Consider the following 26,160-nt stretch of genomic DNA (forward strand, 5'->3'; position numbering starts at 1 on the left):
TTCAAACAGAAAAACAAAAGACGAGCGAATACGAGCCAACATGGATATTTCTAGGCTGAAGCTTACAAGCTTGACTGCTGAGGATTTGAAGAATAATGATTTGTCATTAACTTTCACATTTCTGAATGTTTTGCAAAGCTGTCTCCTTTTTGTTCTTGGTAATTTTCGCTTTTTGTTCACATATGTAATTGACAATTAGAAACAAAAAGAATTCTTTTCTAATTAAAGATAAACAATGAATAAAATTCATTCTTCGAAAATAAATTTTATAATTAAGGTTGCCTTTGATTCTTAATTTTTTTATCACTGTTGAAAAAGAAGTGCTTTTGTTTTGAAAATGAAGTATCAAATAAAAAATAAAAAATAAATAAATAAATAAAATAAACAACATTTTAAACAATGCAGATATTTAACTTTAGCACAACATGTATAAAAGAATTGCTTTCTTATTAAAAAACACAATGCAATGAATCTTCTCAACTTAATTTTACAATTTCTTTTTTGTCAAATGTAGAATTATTACATTAACGAAGTTGAATCAAGCTTTTGTTTTCAAATGTCATTGCAACATGCTTTGCTTTTTTCTTAGAGATCAGTGACAGACAATGTATGCTTAAGAGCAATGTTTATGTGTGTTTTGATTGGGTTCAAAGAGGAAAGAACGTTGTTTCATCAGGCTTTATAGGTGCAGCAGGTTTAAGCGCGCTTTGTTTCAGAAGAGTTTCTGCTGAATTTTCCGGATTTATCAATTGAGGCTTTGAAACAGACTGACGCTGAGGTGAAAGCACAGAAGCAGATGCAGGAGAGCTTGGCCTTGCTGCAGAGCCAGAGGCATTTCCTGAAGGAAGGCTGGGCGAGTGGCAGAGCGTCTGCGAACGGGATGTCGATCCAGGCGATGACACAGCCTTGCTCGCAGTCGCATGCTGTGGCTGCTGATGCAAATAGACTGAATGTGTTTGAATTTTTGGGGCAGCACGCTTTGCCAATCCAGGCGAGGCAGCAAAAGAGGGCTGGGAAGCATCAGAAGAATTCCTTCGCGATGAAGACAGAGATGCCCTGTCTGTGTGTGCTGCTGATCCGCCGAGTGGCTGCTGGCTCTGCAGGAACGACGCCTTTGTGGACGGAGGAACAGCAGAGGAAGGTCTGCTGAGTGTTCTTGGCGAGACAAAAGTGCGAGAGGACGAAAGAGGAGAATGAGCACTGCTTTGCCTGCTGCTGCGAGGAGAGCGCGATGCAGCCAGCGACTCCACAGCTTCGATGTTGTTGAGGATGACCGTGTCTGCATTTGGGACAGCAGGATGCACCTGAGTGGAGGAAGGGGGCATTGCAGAGGAGAGGATGTACGAAGGAGAAGCATTCAGCGCAGTTTCTGTGGAAAAGGGGGAAGAGAGCGTGAATGGCGATGAAAGAGGTTCTGAAGAAGAAGAAGAAGAAGCAGGATTTGAGGAAGAAGCTGCAGCTGCTTTTGAAGAAAGCGGAGATGTTTGCTGTTTTGGAGAATTTCGAACATTCTCAGAAGCATCTGTGTCAACTTCTGTTGGATTGAATGTTCCTTGTTTGAAGTTCTCCTCTTCTTTTTCTTTTGCCTGCATTCTTGCCTTCTCTCTTTGCTTATGCTCAGAAGACGCAATGATGTGCTGGAATTTGTGCTCTGACGGAGAGAGATGGTGCATCCTGTGCTCTTCTGGTGCTTTTTCCTTCTTCAGCAGCACCGTCGGAACAGAAACAATGGAAGACTTTGGAGGCGAAGGACTTCGTGATTTGCTCTCTCCATTTCGTGAGGGAGACGGCGACATGTGGAAAGAGGGTATGTCAAACGGCTTTCGCTCTTTGACAGCAGAAAGCGAAGGAGCAGAAACAGACGATGGAGGCAAGTCAGATGGCTTCCCCTTTTGCCCATTAATTTCACTCAGCTCTCTTCTCAACGCTGCTTCTTCTTCATGCATCATTCTGCGTGTTCGTCTGATTGTGTCTACAAGTCTGGTGCCCTCTCGTCTCCTTGTTGGCACACGCTGCTCTCTTGCATTTGCTTCACCCACAGCGTTTCCCTTTGAATCTGCTGCCTGTCCAAACTGAATGCTGCTCTTTTTAGGCACAACAAGCGATGGATTTGGTGTGAGTGTCGGATGGAATCTATCGCGGAGTAGAGAAGACAAAGAAGTTGATGACGAAGAATAACTAGGCAACGATGTTCTGCTAATATCTGGAGATCGCAAAGAAGGCATCGCAGCTTCCGGGACATTCAATCTTTCTAATTCTGAGTCTGGAACCATAATTTCGTAAATCCCTGGCTCTGATGGAGGAACACGGAAATACCGCTGCAGAACGGGATCGCTGGAAGAAATGGGGCAAAAAGTAACATTAAACAGACTGGGGCTGATGAAGCTTATCTGAGAACGTGAATTACCAAATCTCACATCTTGTTGTTCACTATGTAACGACTTGCAGGAAGATCGAAGCAGAGAAATAGAAGACGGGTCAGGTGGAACACTGACATTCGGCGTGGGCGATGGCTGAATAGAAGGAGACGATTCTTGCTGCTCAGTCTGAATGGCAGATGCAACTGACTCTGCTGAAATCGAACGGAGCAAAGAATCGCTCAATGAGACAGGCAGAGTTTGTGTCTCTGTGAGTGTGATGTCAGATGCCATGATGGTCTTCGGTGTTGCTGCCAGCGAATTCCCAGCGCCTTCACCTGGATTAAAATACTCATCATCGTTTTCTTCTTTAACAGAAGCATTAACTTCTTCTTCTTCTATTTCTATTTCAATTTCTCCTTCTTCTCCTTCTCCTTTGCCTTCGCCTTCTTCTTCTTCAATTGGAGCACAATGAGGAAGTGGCGAAGACAGAAACCACAGGCCATTTGGCATTTTTAGGAGAAGGATGGTTGAACATGGTACATTCGATGCCACTTTCAGAGCAGACGATGCAAGCGGAGAACGAGAGGGAGGAGGATTAAAAGAAGGCAGTGAGGATGCTGTTGAATACAAATCAGATGTCGAAGGAGTCATGTCAAAAGTAATAACTCTCTGTGCTTTTCTCGAACTGCCTGGAATGAGCTTTGGCGGCAAAGGTGCTGCAGAAAGCGGAGCGAATGAGTCGTTTCTGGCGTCTTTGAACGAAGCAGTCTCAATTTCTGAGCGAGGCAGCGTCGAGAAAGTGGAGCAAAGCGAGGTGCTTGATGCAGACAGAGGCACAGCTGCAGATGGGAACACGGCTGTGGTGTGGATGCGTGTTGGGGAGAGCATCGGAAAGAAAGAGGGGTTCTTAGTCAGATGCGGAGAAACCGGCTGCTCTGTGTCGCGCACACGCTCTGTCAGCCAGTAGGTCGTGCTGATCTCTTTGCTCTTGTTGGCTGCTGAGCATTCGAGTGCAGCCATCGACGTTGGCGCTTTCAGTGAACGAGGCTGAAGGGAAGACAGATGAGACAGAGAAAGAGGACTGATGGAAGGTGGTGTGGCATCAAGTTGACTCTGTTTGGATTGTGCGGAGGATGAAGAATAAAGAGAAGCTGTTGATTGATCTCCAGCAGAGCCACCAAGATTGGATGCATAAGAGCCCTCAGACATTCCCTCTGCAGCCTTCAAAATGCTTCTTTCTTTGGTCATCTCACTTCCTTTCCTATTCTCTCCTCCTCCTTCTCCTTCTCCTTCGTTTTCATTGAAGGCGCCTTCCATTTTGTTCTCCCGAGTAGAAGAAAGTGGAGAAATAGAAGTTTCTTTCAGACTCAATCGGTCACAAATCTCTTTTGCTCGGAAGGTGTCTACAGATTGCTCATCAGACGCTGAGAATGAATCAAAAGGAGCATCAGAAGAACGAGAAGAAGGATGACGAACAAAAGAAGAAGAAGAAGAAGATGATGATGATGACATAGTTGGAGAAGAATTAAGACTCCTTTGAGACATGTTCTGTTTATTGATGGAAGAAGAAGACATTTGAGGCATCTCAGTTGGTGTTTGAGGAGGATGAGGAGAAGAGGACGGATCCATAAATGGAGACTGAGCAAGCGAGGGCGAAGGGGAAGAAGAAGACAATGAAGAAGAAGAAGAGGAGGAGGAGGAGGGTTGAGCAGTGTTGATGTCAGAGGCACGTGAATTGGCAGCAGATAGTTGTGAAGAGATTGATGAGGCAGAAGGTGTACGCTGAAGAATGGACGAGGAAGAAGAGCGACGCGAAAGCGGTTTGAGAATTCTGTTTCCTCTTTCGTCTCTCGAACGTGCTGAAAGTACTCTCTCGCTTCCTTTGTGCTCGTCAGAACTTCCTTTGAATTGCTGCAGCTGCTCCTTCAAAGACGATACTTTCGCCTTCAAAATTGTGATTTCCTCTTCTTTTTTCTGCCTCTCAGCAAACGGAAAAGCCGAGTTCTCGTCTCGTTCCCTCATTTCCTTCAGCTCTTTTTCTCGCATCTGCACCCACTCTTTCTCTCGCTGCTCGGCCCGCTCTGAAATCTGCTGGCATCTTTCCGTCATCGTCTTCAGCGCCTCTTCGCATTCTTCCTTTTCGTGCACCACTTTCGCTTTGTCTCTTTCCACCTCTCCTCTGAGCGACCGCTCCTTCCTTATCTCATCCTCACGCGCCTGCACAACCTTCGCCATCTCTTCTTGTTTGGCTTTTGCTCCTTTCGCTGCTGCCTCGTCCAGCTGCTGTGGTACAAGTGACAGCTGCAGTTGAAGTCTCGTGTTCTCAGCGCTTATTTCCAGCATCTTCTTGTGCCGCTCCTCCAAAATGAACATCCTCTCATTCATTTGTGTGCGCTCCACATTCCAATCACCCAGTTTTTGTGAGTGTGATTCTTCCTGCAGCTGGATGATCTGCTTCAGCTCAGCCATTTCGCTCTTCATCTCCTCCACAAGACGATGCTGCGCCATCAGCACTTTTGCAATCTCCATCGAGAAAAAGGGGTTATGCGAGGAGGACAAAGAAGAACTGCTGGCGGTGGCAGACATTGGCAAGGAAGAGAGGCCGTATGGAGAGGAAGACGGGGAAGGTGGTGCAAATGCAAGCTGGGATTGAGCATCCACAAGTGAAGAAGGGGATAAAGAGGGAAGGCTTTGTGGAGATTCGGTTGAAAGAGAGGGGGAGGCAGGCACAACTTGACTGAGTTCGGCTGCTGTGCTGTCTGTTTTGATCGTTGGGATAGTCAGCGATGGTTTTAAAAAAGATGGAAGATTCGAATTTTCTGCGCTTTTATTCGAAAATTCTCGATTTTTCACAGAAGAAGAAGAAGATGATGATGATGAAGGTGAAAATGAAGAAAGATTGAATTCGCTGCTTGCAGAATTAGAGACAGGAGAGATAGAAAGCGTCATTTCTTTCTGTGAAGATTCTAAAAATGATCTGTTTCTCTCTCCGTTTCTGTTTGATGCATTCATTCTGCTTCTTCCCAATGAACTTGAGTATTGCTTCATCGCAGTGTTGAAAAAAGAAGAAAACTCAGCTTTTTGCTGTGAATAGCCAGAAACAATGTTCGACAAGAAAGACATGCTGCTATTTGCCTCTTCGCCAAGCTCTGGATCCAATTCAATTGAAGATGCAAGTTTTGCTGAAGTGAACAGTTTTGCAGTATTTCAATTGTTTTTTTTTTTTTTTATCATGCAAACAAAAATAAAATAAATATCATCAAAAAATCTGTTTTATCACAAAATGCAAGTAACAAGCATACATCCAGACAATTGAAAAGTTCTTTCTTTTACATTGTTATCAACGATCTCATCCTTTTCATCCTCATTGCTTTCATTCTCGCTTTTTTCTTTGTCAGTCTGCTTTTCCTCTGTAATTTGTCCTTTTTCTTCTTTGTCGTCCTTTTCAGAAAGTTGAGCACCAGTTGAAAACGTTTCTGGCTTCATATTGTCTACTCGCTGATCTTGTTGAACTAACCATTCCTTCAATTCCCTTTCAACCTGAGCTCGTTTTTGTGTATCTTTATCATGCTCTCGCAAGACAGTACTAACAATGGAATATCCCAAATCAAGATCTTCTTTTTCATGCATAACATTATATATTTCTTGTTCAGTAACTTTTGACAGAGTGTTCAAGCTTCCACAAATTTTCCAATGATTTTCTATATCATCTTTATAATGCTCTCTGCAGCAATAACAACCAACATTACATCCAGGACAGATATAGACCTTAGCAATAAATTAAATGAAGAAATAATAAACGGTTAGCAATGAAATAAAAATAATTCATTGTTTTTTTTGAAATTATTGATAGAAAAATATTCATACTTTCGGTAAATATTCCAGATTTGGTACTGTTTTAGATTTATATTTGCTCCTTCCTGGGCCAGATCGAAAAGTTGATGACTGCTCTTCTAAGTTGAGTACATTTTCACAACATGACTCACAAAAGCCCTGAGGCACAAAAGAAACGCACATGCGCAAAAAATCCCACCTCATGCTATCAGTCATATCAATGTACGCCAATATTCCTTCTTGAATTGATTTAATTTGTTTTGTAATTGTTTCAGCTGCTGTTTGAGCTGCTTTGGTTGATTTACTCATGCATCTCTGTAAACGATATTTATGCGTTGCCAGCAGGGTAAATGCAAATGAAGGAGGTGTAATACCAACTATATCTGTTGGAGTTACAAGGTTTCCCCTGGTGGTCATTACGCAAAGTTTACAAAGTTCTTTGCTTTAATTAAAATTTGAAAAATAATTATCGAAATAAATTAATAATGCATTAAAGTGATCTTCAAACAACGATAATTAATTTTTTTTCCGTTCATTAGTTCTTTAATGGCGGATACAGACGAGAACCTTTTGTCAACAGTACAACTCGATGACACTATCGCAATTACACGAGAATATAAATCGCTTCTTATAAAAGCTTTTCATACAGATTTTGCTCATCTTCATCCGTTTAACCCAGTTTATATTGCCGGATTTGACAAATATGGACGAAGAATAGTTGTATTAAATGCACATAATATCAACACTAGAGCCTCTAAAGATGACTTGCTTCTTTATTTTTTATTAAAAGTCAATCGAATTGTTTGATTGCTTATTGTTTTGTTTAAAAACAATACTTTCATTAAAATATAAAATCTTTACATCAAATTTATTTTTTCAGGTAAAACGCCCTTATGTTGTTGTTCTTACTTGCTATTATCAAAGGAAAGGCTTTGATCTCTCAACTCGAACTTTTGTATCGATGTATCGTAAACTTCCTCAACCAGTTTGCTTTAGATATATTTTTTGACTTGAAATTCTTTAATAAATTGTGTTTAGTACCAAGATAATCTGAAAATGTTTCTTATAGTTGGACCATCTCGCTCAATGCGCTTTATCTTATATTTCGTAAAGCTATTTTCAGGCGATTTTGCAAAAAAGGCAAAGTACCTTACAAACATTACAGAACTAGATAAATATCTGGATCCTATACAGATTCAACTTCCTGCCGTTCTCTATCGTTCTGCAAATCCAAAGGAAGAATATCCAATTGTATCAATTAGCACACCTTTACTTGTTCTTACACAGTCAGAAGTGGTTGGACTCGGAGTTGCAGATGCGCTTCCATTTGTTGCGATGAACATGTCTGGATGGCTGATTCAGAATAGAGCGTTGAAGAATATATCTCTTTTCCTCTCAGAATTTGACTATACAGCATTCGAAAGAATCATCGAGCTTGTTGCTTTTGGTGTGATTGAATTTTTTTTTCCCCTTTCAAATTAAACATGATTATTTTCCTTTTTTAAAAATTGATTTCATTTTATTTTAAAAATGTTATCTCTTCTGTGTGAATATTTTCAATGCACATTTATTCTACCAGATCCTCTCTTCCACTTTCCAAGGGATATTCCTTCATTCATTCCTTTTGCTGTGCTGTGCTCGTTCATAAAGAACATCCCCACATCACTCGCAGGCTCAGCAGCTGCCTTCGAATGCATCGAAGTTGGGCGCCTGGCAAACAAGGCGTTGCATCTCGAAGAAGAAAAAATTAAGCAGAAATTAGTTCAAAAGAAAGAAGAAGAGCAAAGTATTGGAACTGATTCTAGTTCTGTTGGCAGTTTTGATCACGATACAGAAGCATCAGCACCAGACTCACCTTCTCTCTCTTCTCCGCCTTCAAGTCCTCGCTTTCTCAACCAATCTTCTTCTTCTCCTTCTTCTTCTCCCTCAGCTGATTGTGAATACGATCTTTTCATTGAGATGCTGCAGCGGTCGCTGTGCAATGCCATTCTGTCGATTCCACCTGCCCATCTGAACACATTTCAGCTGGTCATTCTTCTCATCAGAGCAGCCGTCAGATGGCAGTCGTGGATCATCGAGGGAAAAAGAGAAGAGAATAAAAAGAAACAGAAAAAGGAGGAAAATGGCGAAAGTGCATCAATTGTCAATAAAAGTGATGTAAAAACCAAACATTCAAGAGAAGATGCTTCTTCATCGGATTCTCATTCAACAGAAGCAGCAAACACTTCAAACGACAAGGCAAAAGCCATCAAAACCACAACACGATATGAAGGAGTGATTCTTGAGTCATACAATTCATTTCCTTCTGCTTCTTCTTCATCTTCTTCATCTTCCTCCTCTTCTTCCTCTCAGAAATTCACTTCTTTTTCCTCTTCAGGCAAATCCTCTTCCCGCCCACCTGTTGTCCTCCCTCCAACTAATTATCCTCTGCTCTTCCCACTCAAATCTGTCCATTCTTCCTTCCTTCAGATCCACACGCCAGCTTCTGTCTTGAAATGCCCTCTCCTTCCTGTCTCTTTGTCTTCTTCTCCTTCATCATCTTCCTCTTCCTCTTCCTCTTTCTCCTCCTCTGCAACATTCACTGAATCAACCCATTCAAAGCCAACAGACCCATTCGCCTATCTTTCCGAGGTTAATCTCGCCTCTTCCTCTCTTTCCTCCTCTTGTTTCTTCACTTCGCTCTATTCCTCTCTCCTCTTCGCCGTCTGCTCCTGTTTCGTGCACATCGTGTTTCCAACCTCTGTCTCCCTCCATTCTTCTCTCACTCTTCTCCAGCAGAAAGAAGAAGAGCTGCGTTCTCTCCGTCTGCGCCAGGGCATCGAAACTATCCCCAAAATGAGCTCTCTCTCAGCTGTCTCCATGTCACCCGTGATAACAGCCACTGACCCTTCCTCTTTGTCTTCTTCTGACCCATCGTTCCCTGTCTTCCTCCAGATCAAGGACTCTTCTGAATGCGAAGTCACCGCAGAAGAAGATAACGATGTTGTTGGCTCTCCTTTTGTGTTGGCACTTTTGAGAGCGTTTCTTTCGATGCCTCCGCTTTCGACGCTGAATCCAGTGCCTTCTCCGTCTTCTCTTTCGCTTTACCTTTCCTTTGCACTTGCACTAACGGCATTGTGGTGGAATGAGATCAGAGCGATGATCACAGGGGAGTCTATTGACAGCAAGGAAGAGAATGCTGTGGAGAATGAGAAGAAAAAGAAGAAGGGGAGAAGGAGAATGGAAGTGAGCGATGATGAGGATGAGGAGTCGGAAGAAGAAGAAGAGGAGGAGGAGGAGAAAGAGGAGAAGGAAGAAGAAGAAGAGCAATCAGAAAATAAATCAATTTCAACAACAAAATCATCAAAAACAAAAACCAAAACAATAAAACGAAAGAAGATAAAAACGCAGCGCATAACGGCATTAACACCACCATTTGAGGATGAAGACGATGAAGCATTCAAAAAGAACAGGAATGAAAGGAAAGAAAGAGTTAGCAGTTGGATGAAGAAGATGAGAGGGAGAGCGAATTCGCAGTCAATGAAAGAGCAAAATGGAATGATGGATAAGAAAGGGAATACAAAGGACAGCAGAAGAGGTTATTCAGAATTGGCTGAAATTGTTGGAAGTCAAACGTATTTGTGGCTGAAAAACACGAAAGTGCAGAAAAGAGAGATGGTATGCAAATGAATTGGAAATAGAAAATGAATAAATAAATAAATTAATAAATTAATAAATAAATAAATAAATATTTTTGTGAGAAAATTGATTTGATATGATTGATAATAAAAGTGTTTCATATTTAAAAATTTTTCTTTCGATGTTTTTAATTAATGTATTTATTTTATTCATCTCCTTTTATTCCTTTTCTAATTAATTAAAAACAACTCAGGGCAACCTCTTTCCCCACAGACTGCTTCTGTCTTCTCTTCCTTTCTGTTCCACACACATTTCTCTTCTTTATTCCCTCCGCCGCCCTGTTTCTTCTCTTCCGCTCCATCTTCGCTTCTCATTTGCCTTCAGCCGCACAACAGAAGAGACAGAAATGGATATACTCAATAGAAATAATATGATTTCTTCTTCTTCTGATTCTTCTGATTCTTCTGATTCTTCATCTTCTTCTTCTGATTCTTCATCATCATCAAAGGAAAATGCATCAAATGAACAACAGAAAGAACAAGAGAAGAGCGAAGAAACAAAAGATATAAGGAATTCGTCAAATGACAAAAAGACAAAATCAGAAAAACAAAACAAATCAGATGAAAAATTGAATGATGAATCAAATGAAGCTAATCAAAAGGCAAAGCAATCACAAACATCTCATTCATCTGACAAGAATCAGACAAATGATGAAACATCTGAACAACAAAGAAATGCTTCTGATAAAACACAAAGTGGAACTGATTATGATGATAACGGTGACAAATCTCTCATTTCACAAACATCTTCTGGAAACTCCAACACTTCACAGTCTGAATCCCAACCAAACACATCGAATATTCCTTCATCATCATCTTCTTCTTCTTCCTCCTCCTCCTCCTCTTCTTCCTCTTCTCTTGATACTCCTCCCTCTGACTCTTCTATTTCTCCCTTCTTTCTTCTTGCTGTTGAGCACATCTCTTTCCTCAACACGATGCCTCTTCCACTCGCACGCGACGATTCTCTCGCAAATTCTGCTTCTTCTTCCTCTTCAATTAAAGGAGCAGAAAGCACATCAGACAAACAGGAAGAAGAAGAAGAAGAAGAAAGTGATGGCAAAGAACAGAACAAGAAGAATGGAAAAGATGCTAATGATAACAGTAATGAAACAAACAAAAACAAAAACAAAAACAAAAACAAAACCACATCCAAAGCAAATGACAAAGAGAGTGAAGACAATGACAATGATCTCGACCAATCTTCAAATGCCAAGCGAGCGAGGGAGGAGGAAGAGAGTTTGGAGGAGCAATGGATTGAGTATTTCCAGCAGAAGACACAGCAGCAGAAGATGCTGCGGAATGGCTCACTCTGTGTACTGCCTCAGAAGAGCATAAGTGCAGCACAATTGAAGAAGGAGTTGTCAGGGGGAGATAAAAGGGAGGAGGAAGGAGAGAGAAAGAACAGGAAGGGGGAGGGAATGGAAGGAATGGAAGGATGTGTGAAGGAAGGGAATGAGATGAAAGAGAATGAAAAAGATGAAAATAAAAATAAAAATAAAAATATTTTAAATAATTTAAATAATGAAGAATCAATGAAAGAAAGGGGAATGCAAAGTGCTTGTTTGATGTTTGGAAGCCAAGGATTTGTGCAACAGACATGTGAAATTGAAGATGCTTCTCTGAAAGCGATGAAAAAAGAGAGTTTTGAAGAAAGTGCAAAAGATGAGGAAGAGGAGAAAAAGAAACAAGAAGAGGAAGAAAGATTAAAGAGGGAAGAAGAAGAGAGGAAGAAGAAGGAAGAGGAAGAGAGATTGAGAAAGGAAGAAGAGGAAAGGAAAAGGAAAGAAGACGAAGAAGAAAGAAAGAAAAAGGAAGAAGACGAAGAAAAGGCAAGGAAAGAAGAAGAAAGAAGAAAGAAAGAAGAAGAGGAGCGGAAGAAGAAGGAAGAAGAAGAACGGTTGAAAAAAGAGGAGGAGGAAAGAAAAAGAAAGGAGAAGGAGGAAGAAGAAGAAAGAATCAAAAAGGAAGGGGAAGAAAGAAAACGCAAGGAAGAGGAGGAACGCATCAGAAAAGAAGAAGAGGAGAGAAAACGAAAAGAGGAAGAAGAGAGGAAGAAGAGAGAAGAGGAAGAAGAACGATTAAAACGAGAAGAAGAAGAGCGTTTAAGAAGAGAAGAGGAGGAGAGGAAAAAGAAAGAGGAAGAAGAGAGAAAACGAAAAGAAGAGGAAGAAGAACGAATAAGAAAAGAAGAAGAACGAAAGAAGAAAGAGGAAGAAGAAAGGAAAAGGAAGGAAGAAGAAGAGAAAGAGAGATTGAGAAAAGAAGAGGAAGAACGAAAGAAAAAAGAGGAAGAAGAGAGAAAGAGGAAGGAAGAGGAAGAGAAGAAGAGAAGAGAAGAAGAGGAGCGATTGAAAAAGGAAGAAGAAGAAAGAAGAAGGCGAGAGGAGGAGGAAAAGAAAAGAAAAGAAGAAGAGGAGAGGAAGAGAAAAGAGGAAGAAGAAAGGTTGAAAAGGGAAGAAGAGAAGAAGAAGAGGGAAGAAGAAGAACGTTTAAGAAAAGAAGAAGAGGAAAGGAAGAGAAAGGAAGAGGAAGAGAGGAAGAGGAAGGAGGAAGAGAGAAAGAAGAAGGAAGAGGAAGAGAAGAAGAGAAGAGAAGAAGAGGAGAGGAAGAAGAAAGAGGAGGAAGAGAGAAAGAGGAAAGAAGAAGAAGAAAGAAAACGAAAGGAGGAAGAAGAGAGGAAGAAGAAAGAGGAAGAGGAAAGAATAAAGAGAGAAGAAGAAGAAGAGCGACTTAGAAAAGAGGAAGAGGAACGAAAGAGAAAAGAGGAAGAAGAAAGGAAAAGAAAGGAAGAAGAAGAAAGGTTGAGAAAGGAAGAGGAAGAGAGGAAGAGAAAAGAAGAGGAGGAAAGAAAGCGCAAAGAAGAAGAAGAGCGTTTAAGAAGAGAAGAGGAGGAGAGAAAAAGAAAGGAAGAAGAAGAGAAGAAGAGAAAAGAAGAAGAAGAAAGATTGAAAAAGGAGGAAGAAGAAAGGATCAGACGAGAAGAGGAGGAAAGATTGAGAAGAGAGGAAGAAGAGAGGAAGAAGAAAGAAGAAGAAGAAAGAAGAAGGAAAGAAGAGGAAGAAAGGAAACGGAAAGAGGAAGAAGAGAGAAAGAGGAAAGAAGAAGAAGAGAGAAAACGAAAAGAAGAGGAAGAAGAAAGAAAACGCAAAGAAGAAGAGGAAAGGTTGAAAAGAGAAGAGGAAGAAAGGAAAAGGAAGGAGGAAGAAGAGAGGAAACGAAAGGAAGAAGAAGAACGGTTGAGAAAAGAGGAAGAAGAGAGAAAAAGGAAGGAGGAAGAAGAGAAAGAGAGAAAGAGGAAAGAAGAGGAGGAGAGGAAAAGGAAAGAAGAGGAAGAAAAATTAAAGCGGGAAGAGGAGGAAAGGAAGAAGAAAGAAGAAGAAGAAAGAATCAAAAAGGAAGAGGAAGAGAGGAAAAGGAAGGAGGAAGAAGAACGAAAGAAGAAAGAGGAGGAAGAAAGAAAGAGAAAGGAGGAAGAGGAAAGGAAACAGAAAGAGGAGGAAGAAAGGAAGAGAAAGGAAGAAGAAGAGAAAGAGAGAAAGAGGAAAGAAGAAGAGGAGCGAAAGAGAAAAGAAGAGGAAGAGAGGAAAAGGAAGGAGGAAGAGGAACGTATCAGAAAAGAAGAAGAGGAGAGAAAACGAAAAGAGGAAGAAGAGAGGAAGAAGAAAGAGGAAGAAGAGAGGAAGAGAAAAGAAGAGGAGGAAAGAAAGCGCAAAGAAGAAGAAGAGCGTTTAAGAAGAGAAGAGGAGGAGAGGAAAAAGAAAGAGGAAGAAGAAAGGAAGAGAAAGGAGGAAGAAGAGAGAAAACGAAAAGAAGAGGAAAGGAAGAAAAAGGAAGAAGAGGAGAGGAAGAGGAAGGAAGAGGAAGAGAGAAAGCGTAAAGAGGAGGAAGAAAGATTGAGAAAAGAGGAAGAAGAGAGGAAACGAAAGGAGGAAGAGGAAAGAAAAAGAAAAGAAGAGGAAGAGAGGAGGAAGAGAGAGGAAGAAGAGAGACTTAGAAAAGAAGAGGAAGAGATAAAGAAGAAGGAAGAGGAAGAGAGAAAGAGGAAAGAAGAAGAGGAGAGAAAACGAAAGGAAGAGGAAAGGAAAAAGAAAGAGGAAGAAGAGAAGAAGAAGAGGGAGGAAGAACGAAAGAAGAAAGAGGAAGAAGAAAGAAAGCGCAAAGAAGAAGAGGAAAAGAAAAGAAAAGAGGAAGAAGAACGATTGAGGATTTTTGAAGAAGAAAAGAAGAGGAAAGAGGAAGAAGAAAGGAAGAAGAAAGAGGAAGAAGAAAGAAAGAGAAGAGAGGAAGAGAAGAGGAAGAAGAAAGAGGAAGAAGAAAGAAAAAGGAAAGAAGAAGAAGAAAATAAAAAGAAAGAAGAAGCCGAAAGGAAGAAGAAAGAAGAAGAAGAGCGAATAAAAAAAGAAAAAGAGGAAGAAGAGCAAAAGCTTGCCGAAAGCAAACAAGCAGCCGAAGCAATGGAAGAGGCAAAGAAGAAGGCTGCGATGTTTATAGCGAAGCAGATGCGGATGAGGAGGTTCCAGAAGATAGCGAAAGGAGTGGTGGAGTTTACAGAGCAGCAGAAGAAGGAGTTTGCAGAGCACGAGCTGAAGATGCGGATAGAGGCGAATAAGATGGAGATGGCGGTGGAGCAGACGACGGTGCTGTCGCAGTTTGAGAAGGAGGAAGAGTATTCGTTTGATTAAAAGGAAGGAGGGGAGGGGAGGAAAGAGAAGGGAAGAGAAAGAGAAGGAGAAAGAGAGTGAAAAAAACAAAGTCAAAACAATCTTTAATAATTTGAAAGAATGTTAGCTGATTGTTCTTTGTTCGCTGTTATTTTGCTGCCATTTTGAATGATCTGCTTGTAACGATATAATTTGAATAGTTAGTAATTAATATGAAATTTGTATTAACTTAAGCATTAAATGGCACTTTCATTGAAACTTTGCAATCAAACCTAAAAGCTCAAACATACTTTTGAAACTAGCAAAAGCACTTTGGCATCCGCTGGAGCAATCTTTTCAGTTATTTTGTATCAATTTCATTATTTTCAGTTATTTTATTGCAGAACTATATCCAAATTTGTTGTGTCATTCCTTTTTTCTTTGGCCTTCTTTTTTTTGACTTTATTTTTGAGCTCTTCTGTTATATTTGTTTTTAAAGCATCGTTTATAATTTTTTCTTTTCTTCTAATTCTTTATTCATCTGTCCGATTTTCTTTAATCTTCGACAATAGTGTTGCAAGTATTTTATTTATTAATGACTGTATTTTTGTTTTTGCAGATTCATTTGTTTTGGAGTTAAGCGTACATGCCACACTTTATTCTCATTTGAATCATCTAACAGCTTTACAATATTTTTTCTTGTCGAATATTCATTTGTCTTCTGAATTTTTTAATTTTTAATGTTGCTTTGTAATTTCATTAATCTTTCTCTTCTGTGTTAATCTTCAAAAGATTCTTTGTTAATGTTCTCAATCTATCCTCTTTTTCTCTTGTATTTAATTTTTTTCCATGAAAAGTGTAAATGTTTTTAGTTTGTTTAACGAGTGCATCCTTTCTTGTTTCTTTTTCAACTGACCATTTCAAGAAGAAAAATAATGTTTTTGCAAATTCAATTTTTTTGAAAAAAAAACTTCAAAAGAAATTACAAGATTAAAATAATTAATTCTTCACAAAAGCTGAATGCATTTGAATTCAATGAGAGTATTTATTCTTATTTTTTCTTCAGCACATCCATCAAAAAGTCAAAGAATGATGTGATTGAGGTGACAGAAGGATTCGACAAATCAGTCCCGAGCATCTCGAAATGTGAGTGGAATGTGTAGATGAAGTGGAGAATGTTCTTTGCTGGCTGCGATGTTGGCGCGGCAGGTGCTGCCTGGCGAGACGCAGACACAGAAAGTGGGAGGAGGCACACAGGAGTGGCGAGAGAGGAGAGAATGGACATGACATGTGAATAGAATGAGAGCGAAAAGGGAGGCTCGACACACTCCAGAAGTGTCTCCAGATAGCACGCAGCAACACCATCCATCTCTTGCACATTCACCAAAGAGAAGCTCTCCTTCATCTTCTGCTTCTCCATCGCAGACGTCGAGAACGCCGACTTGTTCCTCGACGAGTACGAAAAGGCCAGCAACGACGACAGCCCTGCTGGCTGCTGCGACATGTACACAGGAATCGACGCAAGCCAAGCGCTTTTCTGTGAATCTTCTCTGTGAAAGATCTCCTCCATCAGCTCCATCCCTTCGACAGCACAGCCATTCATCATCACATACACAACTGTTTCTATTGCATTCCTCACTCGCGCTGATGGCTGTTTCAGAACTTGTCTTATTTTGTACGAGGTATTAGATGATGGTGAGGAGGAGGAAGAGGATGGATCTGTTGTAGATAATGAAGATGACGATGACGAAGACGATGATGAAGAAGACGAAGATAAACCTGCTCCTTTCACACTTTGTTCTTTCAGCCTTTCCTTCTCATCTTCTGTCCAGATGTTGAAGAGGAGGCAATGCAATGATGCTCTGAGCATGGCAAGTGCATACAGACGTTGAGTGGGATGTCTTGCAGCGATGAGTGAAATGATACCCAGCAGCCCATCCCAATCAACAGACTGGTCAAGCCAAAGGCGAAAATACGACGGTGGAGTCTGCAGCGAAGAGGCAGGAAGACGGAAGAAGCGAATGGGTGAAGTGGGGTGTGGGCTGAAAAAGCACAGAGACGAAGGAAACGGCGAGGCAGCGGCAGAAGAAGAGGCGAAAGTGGACTGTGAATTCAGATAAGAAGTAGATGCAGAGTTACTTCCTGAATCGCTGAACAGCAGAAAAGCGATCCATTGGAGCAAACAGGCAGAGGCAGTAGATGACTCCATGGCGTGTGTCATGACTGCGTGTTTTCCTGTTGTTGAGAGGGCATTCATAATGTTCGTGCCTCGTGAGTGCTTCAGCACAAACTCATACACTGCCTCAATGTGGCACGCTTCCTCTTCAACTTGGCTGATGGTTATATCTTGGCATTCTTTTGCTTCTCCTTTTGCTTCTCCTTTTTCTTCAATGTCCATCTTGTTTTCATCTTTGGCACGAGTCCCAAGTGTACAATATGCAATAAGGAAAAACGGAGATCGTGCTTCAATTTTGCCTTCGTTTGTTTTGGGTTTAATTCCTTTCATGTCAATTTCTGTATTGCGCTCATTCGATATCTTTTCATTAAGATTCCCACTTTTTTCGCTGCTGCCTTCTGATTTACGTGTGCCTTCATCAGAAAATGCAGCAAGTGAAATCGGTTTGGTGCTGGAGGAAAATAAATCATTGACAAGAAGTTCGAATATTCCGAGTTTGTGGAACAGAGAAGGAGGTGGAATGAGTTTTTCTGTCTTTTCGGGTGCTGCTGCAGCTGTGGTATTTTGAAGTGAAGCTGAAGAATATGAAGCGAAGAAGGAAGGTAGAGATTGTTCTGAAGTGAGTTTTCCTGTTTGTGCATCGTTTTCTGTTTCTCCATTCAACTTATCACGGATAAGAGAAGCAATCTGGTGGATTTCTTTAGCCCTGGGTACTCCTGATTTTAAAATCGAGAGCACTGGATCAACAAAGTCTTTGAACTTTCCAATTCCAGAAAGCAACACATTGAAAGCGATTCTGCTACTCTGCACGCCTGTTTCTTTTGATAATTTCTCATCTGTCGTTAGATGAGAATCAATTGTATGATAAATAACTGCTGTTGCAGGAAGCAATTGCTCGTACTTCTCTGTGAGCATGGAAAGAAACGTCAAACAGAAAAGATATGTCGCCTCTGAGAAGCACCATAAAGATAAATTTCTTGAATCAATGAGATCATTTAAATTTGCCTTTGTAGAAGAAGTTATTGCAGAAGAAATTACACTCACTGTTTGCAATATAGTTGAAACCAATAATTCTATGCGAGGTTGAGTCTGTATGTCTGATGTTTTTGAAGTAAATTGAAGAATTGTACTTGCGAATTCTCCAACTGAAGCTAATTCTGGAGATACATCCGTATGTAACGCAGATATCTTTTTAAGAAGAGTTTCATAACGAGGATTTGTTGCCAATTCTAAGAAAAATGGAGGAAGTTCCTTTAAAAAGGAAAATTAAATATTTAAAGAAAAAAACAAAATATTTGAGAAAAAAGTTTCCGAATGAGTACCTGATTAGAAGCTATTCCAGCAAGTTTTGAAGCATCAAAGGACTTTTCTAAATCTTGCAGAAAAAAGGATTCCAAAAGATCTTTAACTTCTAAATCAGTTGTTCCAATTCCCTTGAACCACATAAACACTTGAGAAAGATCTTCGTTCGTTGCATCTCCTGTATGTTCAATTTCATCTGATTCGATCATTGTCATTAATTCGTCGAATTCACAAAGAAATATTCGACTTTAAAAAAATTCTGATCTCTTCCACAAGTAGTTTTGCTCAATCAGGAAAACTTTATCCAAAAAAAAAAAGGTGCTTTATTCTTTTTATAAAAATACGCTAATTTTTATCGCCATTCAAAACGAAAAAAATGATGAACAGAGATAATTGACATGACAAAGTCATTTCCATGAAAATTTATAAAAAAACATATCGAAACAACATAAATACAAATAAAAATAAATAATAAAGATTTTATAAGCCTCATTCAACTTATACATCAAAAAAGAATGATCATAAATTACTTCAAAAATATTGAAAGTAATTTCAAACAACTGAAAAAATAAAAAAATAAGCATAAAGGTATCTGTAGCTAACCACAAATAATACGCTTATCCAACCATTTTGGGTATTATGTGCCTCAATAAGTTTATTAAACTGTCAGATGACTTATGTCCCACTTCCACAATCTCTTCATGGCAAGGATGTGCATCAGCTTCAGCAATGTCTGTCATTATGCTGAATGCCAGGCACTTCATTCCGCAATGTCTCGCAACAATAACTTCTGGAACTGTTGACATTCCTACGCAATCTGCGCCAATCACTCTCATCATATGGATTTCAGCACCTGTTTCGAACGAAGGTCCAGAGTAGGCAAAATATACTCCTTCCCGAAGTTTTAATCCAAGCTCTTCACCCTTCTTTTTTGCCAACTCACGAAGAGAAGCATCATAACAATTCGACATATCAGGGAATCGAGTTGAAAATGGGGGAAAAAGATCGACGTTTGGGCCAATCAATGGATTTGTCCCCATGAAATTTAGATGATCTGTCAAAACAACAATATCACCCAGTGTCCAAGTCTTTTGCAAACATCCTGCAGCATTTGTCAAAATTAATGTTTTCACTCCAAGCATTGCCAACACTCTGATTGGATACGTTGCTCTCTGCATAGTATGACCTTCATAAAAATGAAATCTCCCCTTCAAGCATATTGTTGGAACTCCCGAAACATATCCGCAGATAAGTTCTCCAGAATGGCCAGGAACGGTGCAAGTTGGAAAGTGTGGAATTTCAGAATACGGGATGATAATTGGTTTTGGGCTTGCATCTAAATGATCCCCCATTTCATTTGATCCTGTTCCAAGTTGCATCCCTAAGCATTTCATTGAAAATATTAATTTCAGATGTGAACAAACACTCAAACATACCAACAATTGGAGAAAAGTCACCAACTTTTTCCCGAATATATTTTGCTGTCTCCTGAATTTGTTCAACTGTTGGAACTATTTAAAAATTGCAAGCAAATGATTATAGAATTAACTTTAAAATATAAAAGTTTAAATTCTCTTACTTTCAGTGCACATGTTTTGTGTTATGATCTAATTCCATTTTTTACAGCTGATAATCAGAAAGATGATTTAAGAATTGTCTTCATTATATGAATACTTCAAAAATTTTGTGAAAGTAGTTAAACTTAACAAAACAACTTCAGGTATCCTCAAAATTGAAGAGATCCCATAAGCCACTTCATTCATATTTTAAAGATGTTGTTCAATGCCTCTTCTTTTTGTTTTCCATTTGCATAATTTTTTGCTTCGACTGGGGCTATCATTATCAATTAATAGATTAAATAAAAAATGAAAGTGTGTTTATTTCTAACTGTTTTGTAATCAGTATGAATCAAAGACAGAATTCCATTGTATTTCTTTTTTTCAGAATGTCTTTGCTGAGAAAAATAGATGCGTAAACTCTATCTTGTTTGAAACTGCAAATGAAGAGGAAATTTTTGAATTTCGCACAAACTTCAGACTCTCTTCAATGTTTTGATGTATCCTCATAACCAACCGCTACACAATTGGGCTGTACCACTTCCTTTGCATGGTTATCGTGTTTTATAAAACATAATGTGTAAATGAAAATGAGATTATGGATTTCTTTTGAAAGTATTTATCTTCAGCTCATTCATTGCCTTCGTTCATTCAGTTTCTGTGAAGCTCATTCTCGTGTGATAATATAAATTTACCAATAACAATAATATCATCAAAAGAAAATGTTCATTATGAAATTATGTAAAGGTGGAAAAAAGGAATAAACAGATTTAATTGAATGAAGAACTCAGAATGAGTTTTGTTTCACATAAATGCATCCCTTTGAGTAGAAAAATAACTTTCCACTACATACGGGTGCAGTAATCAAATGATGTCGGTTTATATAATCATAATTCTTCATCAAAAAATTGAAGCTCAAATGAAAACAACCGTTTTCAATGATCATTACGAACATACTCTCAATTTCATTTTTTTTCCCCTGTGTTTGTGGCTCCTATCCTTTCAAAAGATTGTTTTGGAAAATACGCGCTCTTGTCTTCACGTCCATTGTTGTTGTGACAATGTCATTAATTTATGATGGTGTTGAATGTGAAAACGAAGGAAATTGACAACTTGCCCTTGATGTTTGTTATTTTTCGGTTGGTTCAGAAATAATATATTGTTTATATTTTTTCTTCGCAAACTGAAGCGTTGATCATTCATTTAATTCTGTTCATGTTCTTCCTGATGAAAGTTAAGTCATGTTTTATGCTTTGAGTTGATTCTGAAGAATTTATCACCTTCCAATTAATTTTATTTATACAATTTTTATAAATTGGTTTATGAAGAGTATTTCTATTGAACACCGAAACGTTATGCTTAATATTGTGCATTTCTTTAATAATTGCAATGTTCAAAAATTATCAAACATATGTGTAGTTTTCTTTTGAATATTGATCAATATGACCCATTTTTCTTGTTTTCAGTCACATTGGGTTTTGATGAAATTAATTCGGAAACAAATGTATATAAATGCTTTAAAAAGAAATGAGAAATGTTGCAGCTGAATTAAAAAGTACATTCGCAGCGAAATAGTCAATGCCCATATTATTATTTTTTTATAACCCTTTTGAAAGTTCGGTTTTTTTGAAGTTTGAAAAGATATATAAAGTTGTTTGAAAGCAATAAATCGAAAATAAAGAGGGATAAACAAAATGATGAAGTGAAATTTATCGTTAATTGAACTAATAACAAAAAAAATGTTGAAAAAAGAAAAACACCAAATTACTTGTCTTGAAGAATTTTACACATTCAACAAAGTGAACTAAAATCGTTAATAATTAAGTTACATTTAAGTGAAATTAAAACTATGAATTGAATAAACTCTAAAAATGCATTTTGAGAATTTCGTTAAAATTGAAAAAAAAACTACTCTAAATAATTGAATACTTTCAAAATGAAAAAGGAAAATGAACTCTACCGAAAGCTAAAAAATTAAAATATTCAAACACATATGAAAATTTTTTTAAAAAAATTCCATCTTAAACAAAAAAAAATAAAAACTTTAGAATTCATGAAGTTCTAAAAGACAAAAAGATAAAATAATGAAGGAAAACTAAAGTTAGGAAGAATAAATCTGTTATTAGAAATAGAGAAATGCTATATTCAATGAAACACAAATTATTACATTGCTTTCTAGTCCTCGAAGAATGGGTCTTGCATATCTGATGGAATGTCAATTGATTTTGTGGTTGTGCCATAGTCATAAATTGTATACGTAAGCGTCTTGTTATCAGCCCTTTTCGTTGTAACACAAATAAACTCTGAGTTAATCGAACTTAGCAAGCTCTGTTTTTCTCTGCGTTCGGCAGACGTCATTTTTTTCTTTCTTTTCCTTCGTAGTAATATTAATAGTATTGCGATTCCAACGCAAACAATTGCAGCTGTCGCAACAACTGAGACAATTGTTGCAATTAAGTCTATTTTTTCTGGCTCTTTTCCTTCTGTCAAGCACAACGGAATTGTCATCGCATCTGCTTTTAATGCGTGTTCGTCTGAAAACTTCAGCGCAACATAAACATTTGCTCCGCTTCGCTGTTCAACAGCATCCTTCGGAAAATATGCAGAAATCGCCTTTTCGTGGTTGCTTGTCAGCTCAGTGCTCGATGAAATCTCGATTAACTCTTTTGTTGCTTTGCCTCCATTTGTCTGATTAATCAGCAACACCATCGCAAGATAGCAGTTCAAAAGATATTTCCCTGTTATCGTCACTACAAATCCTTCACCATTTCTGACTTTTGACACATTCTCAGGCAGAGGCGTAAACAGACTCGATATCACAGCACCTGGAAATCCAAGAAGAGAACAGTCATTACTTTCAATCCAGAAGTTGTCTGGCATTTCTTCATCACTTTTAACTTCATGCTGGCCATAATGATTAAGTTGTCTGTTTTCTCCTCTTTGAACGTCAAATTCAGAATTAGCAGAACTTCCATCGCTGCTTACAAGCTCAATAACACCTTTCCCTTCTTTCTTTGATCCCTTTCTGTGGCAAATGATGTTGTGTGCAACACTCGGAAATTCAGTCAATCCGGCTGAATTCTCTTTCAGCGATGCGACATCAATCAACAAATAGCTGTTTTCTGCATAAATTGCACCAGCAAGCCTTGTTCTGAATGTTGTGTTTCGCACATACGCTGTACAGTCGCAAAAGCTTATGAAAGAACAATTCCATTGACATACAGCATATTCAGTGCGTTCCTGCGCTTCTTCTGCTGAAGAAGGAGCATTCATGAATAAAAAGTTGCATCCTCGTATTTCTACACAGCTGCGTCCATTCGCAGTTAAAAAGAGGCTATTTCCAGGCATCTGTGAACTGAGTGAGATGTTTGTGGAAATGAATTGCAGAGGAATATGAAGTGGGGTTGATGAGTCAGCAGCACTTTGTGAAGTGTTTGGTGAAAGAGAAGAAGAAGAATTAGCCTGAGGAATTTGGTTCAAATTTGAGGAAGATTTTGATAAAGAAAAAGAAGAGGATTCAAAAATGTGTTGGTTTTCATTGTTTGCACTGATGTTCTGTCCTTTTATAGAAAACGCTATCAGAGAGTTTCGTTCAGGTACTGTTATGTTGCTCAAAATGCAAAGATTCAGCCGCACATTCACTTTGCTTTCATCATCCAGCTCGGAACAGTCAATGAAAAAGGAGTAGCTTCCAAACAAAACTTTATCTATGCTCATCAAAGAACACAAGAGAGTTCCAGTCTGTATTTTAAACACAGTTGGCATGGTTGCCCATTCATTGACTGATGAGATGTGGCAGTTCTCAACAGAAAAGTTGCTCTCATCGTTGATGAAAAAAAGGCAATTCACAGGCAAGTCACTGCCTATCTTCACTTTGGTGTTGCAAAGCATGCACATTCCTTTGATTGTAACATGAAAATTTATCTTATCGCAGTCTTTTCTCGTCTCATCCAATTGTTTTATTGTTTCTTTTTCGCTCGCTTCCTGTTTGCTGCTTTCGAGTAACAGACAGGCATCGTCTGTGTCTCCATCAACTAAAAGCGAATTCCACGTTACAAAATTATAAACAGCCGGCATGCCAATAATGTGAAGAGTGAACTGTTTGCCATCATTTTCTTCTCGGCTGGCTCGTAAATTCGGAGCAAATGATAAGAGGTGTAAAGATTTATGTTGTTCTATCTGTTTTGTTGTAAATGGAACAGAAATCAGATGAGTTATTGCATAATTAACTGTGTGGCATGGACTATCTTCCTTTCCACAATAAAAGATATCCCATCCGACTGCTTGATTTACCACTCTGCCCTTTGCATACATTGAAAAATCATCTGGTGAGAGTGAAGAAGAAGGCAAAGAAGAGGAAGAAATATGTTTGTTTTGACACTTCTTTGTCGAATCTTCCAATCCGCTAACAAAAATTTCAGTATTTCTGTATGTTATAAATTCCAGATAATCAACGATTTTTCCATCTTCGATACTTTCTGCTGCGATAGAGTTTTGTTCAACCCAAAATGAATGCTGAAAGTTGATTCCAAATTTCTTTGATTCTTCTGCGTTTGTAAAGCTTGGACATCGAAAGAAGATGTCAAGCCCTTTATCCGCCTGGTTCTTGAACATTGAAACTTCCTGAAATATAAAAGGAAATGCCTGCGAATGAAATTCCAAATAGATTGCTCCTCCTTTTGTTTTATCGAAATAAACATCTGAGTCTATTTTATTATTGCTGAATGTGCAATTTTTGAACAAAAGCTCTGAACTCTTTTCTTCTTCCTTATCATCTTCAGCAGCTACTGAAGAAACAGTTTTATCTCGATTTTTCCCGCTCCAATAAATGCAACCACCGCAAAACTCATAATCATCTGTGCAAGAGAACGAAGTGAATGAAGAGTTACAAATTTCCAGTTTCTGTTGCGCACTTCCTTTACATTGTAAAATGCGCCCCGTTGGCAAATTCTCTGCTCCATTTTCCACGAATCCTTTGGAATCCGTTAAATTATTGCTGATTAATCTTGAGAAATTTGAGATCAAGATGTTTTTTATGTCACTCCTGTCCTTGCTTGTTGATTCTGAACTCATATGTCCAAAAATGCATATCAAATCCACTTTATTTCTCACATTTTCGATTATCAAATTATTTAAATGAAGAAGATTTGTTTCGAGAGAAAGACTGAATAAATGATCCGAAAATATAGAATTCTCCCCTTTAATAATCACATCAGAAATCATTAAACCTCCGTTAATAACGTTAAAGAGTTTATAGTTTATAGACTCTTCTTCTTTCATTGGAGAGAATGAGATCGTCACTTTCTTCCACAAAGTTACTCCTTTTGTAATTGTAACAGCATTCTCTGTCCTATTTGTCATTGCGCACAATACAAAATCTATTTTCGTGAATGAGACGCTGCCATTTAAATTGATCACTTCTTTCCAATTATCGCTGTATTTCATGTTCACCTCGACTTTCCCAATAATTCCCACCTTACTCGTGGAAGTGATAATCCCTTCATTCAAAGAAATAGGCTGTGTGAGTAATGCCAGGTCGATAACAATCAGTTTGTTTGGTGACTGAAGATGAGTCCAGCCGTAAGTCAAAGATCGGCAAGGGAGATCATACGTTCCACAACGAGTGAAATCTGTTCCGCGCGAAGATGAGACATAAATTTCTATGTTATAATAAATTTGTAGTAATTCTGCTATGCTCATCCCGTTTTTATAATTCAACTCATCAAAGCAGCCGATTTGTGTTGCGTCAATTGATTGATCAACAAAGCTGAATATTGCTTGGAAGTTGATATCCAGTAAAGACTTTGAAAGCAATATCATGTCGCAATACTTTTTGGCAACGTTATTACTAAACAATAAATTGTCAAAAATGACTGGTGAACCTGGAAAAATTTTGCATTTCAATGCACCTGCAAAGTTAACGGCTGTGCACGATTTGAAAGAGCAGTTTGTGACTACAAGTCCGGAATGCTCCTGAAAAGAAACTGACATAAAGCCACCAGAATCTGATTGAGAAGTAATTAAGCTTGCCGTTACATTCCTTAATGTTATCGATCTTGGATTGAGGTAAGTTGAAGAGATAAAGACTGAAAAATCTAAATATGTACTGATATTTTGAAAAACACTGTTAATAACACTAATGGTCGGAGAAGTGTACTTTTCAACAATAGAGCTCACTGTTCCTCTTGGAATATTAGAAAAATCGCAATCAGTAATTAAGAGAGACGAATCTTTTGTCAAATGAAAAATATAGAAGCCTCTATCTTCCTCGAAAATATCAGGTTTTCTATTTGAACCTTCACTTTCTTGAAGGTTGTGTAATACGTTCCTTTCTTCATCGTACTTAAAAGTTACATGATCCATCGTAATTGACGAAGGGCCATGGACTTCTGAAGAGTAAAAGATTGAACGATATGAGTTTGATTTCTCTTTTGCATATAAAATAGTTAGATTTCTTATTGAAAATGAACTATTTGTTACATGAAATAAAGAATCGATATAAATAATATTATTTTGCACGTGGAGAACCATCGTCCCTCCTCCGTTTCCACAAACCTCCAATTCCATGAATTTAATTGTACACATTGAAGTTACAAAAGTTGTTGCATCAGAAGA

At 38.6% G+C, this 26,160-nt stretch overlaps 4 protein-coding genes across 4 annotated transcripts; 1 reads left to right on the top strand and 3 right to left on the bottom strand.

Moving 5' to 3' along the window:
- Positions 1 to 647: 647 nt before the first annotated feature.
- Positions 648 to 6,611, bottom strand: MONOS_730 (uncharacterized protein; the record flags this gene model as incomplete). The annotated part of the gene is made up of 3 exons (XM_067877613.1): positions 648 to 5,542; positions 5,663 to 6,128; positions 6,228 to 6,611. The coding sequence occupies 3 exons, from the start codon at positions 6,609 to 6,611 to the stop codon at positions 648 to 650; spliced, it is 5,745 nt and encodes a 1,914-aa protein (XP_067733275.1).
- A 129-nt stretch (positions 6,612 to 6,740) lies between these two features.
- MONOS_729 (putative Signal recognition particle receptor FtsY) lies at positions 6,741 to 15,459 on the top strand (the record flags this gene model as incomplete). The annotated part of the gene is made up of 5 exons (XM_067877601.1): positions 6,741 to 6,995; positions 7,075 to 7,179; positions 7,233 to 7,641; positions 7,774 to 9,851; positions 10,066 to 15,459. 5 exons carry the CDS (start codon positions 6,741 to 6,743, stop codon positions 14,551 to 14,553), a joined length of 7,335 nt encoding a protein of 2,444 aa, XP_067733276.1. The 3' UTR covers positions 14,554 to 15,459.
- A 2,842-nt stretch (positions 15,460 to 18,301) lies between these two features.
- Positions 18,302 to 19,606, bottom strand: MONOS_728 (purine nucleoside phosphorylase). Its single transcript, XM_067877591.1, has 3 exons — positions 19,569 to 19,606; positions 19,426 to 19,500; positions 18,302 to 19,370 (listed from the first exon to the last, which is right to left on the bottom strand). Exons 1-3 carry the CDS (start codon positions 19,579 to 19,581, stop codon positions 18,607 to 18,609), a joined length of 852 nt encoding a protein of 283 aa, XP_067733277.1. The 5' UTR covers positions 19,582 to 19,606; the 3' UTR covers positions 18,302 to 18,606.
- A 2,114-nt stretch (positions 19,607 to 21,720) lies between these two features.
- MONOS_727 (uncharacterized protein) lies at positions 21,721 to 24,159 on the bottom strand (the record flags this gene model as incomplete). The annotated part of the gene is made up of 1 exon (XM_067877582.1): positions 21,721 to 24,159. The coding sequence occupies one exon, from the start codon at positions 24,157 to 24,159 to the stop codon at positions 21,721 to 21,723; it is 2,439 nt and encodes an 812-aa protein (XP_067733278.1).
- Positions 24,160 to 26,160: the final 2,001 nt, after the last annotated feature.

Source organism: Monocercomonoides exilis (genome assembly GCF_001643675.1).
Source record: "Monocercomonoides exilis strain PA203 chromosome Unknown scaffold7-2047599, whole genome shotgun sequence".
Lineage (NCBI taxonomy): Eukaryota > Preaxostyla > Oxymonadida > Polymastigidae > Monocercomonoides > Monocercomonoides exilis.

Coding starts and splice junctions, on each gene's coding strand:
- MONOS_728 (XM_067877591.1), bottom strand. Junction 19,371..19,425: donor TGACTTTTCTCCAATTGTTG/GTATGTTTGAGT, acceptor TGAAATGCTTAG/GGATGCAACTTGGAACAGGA.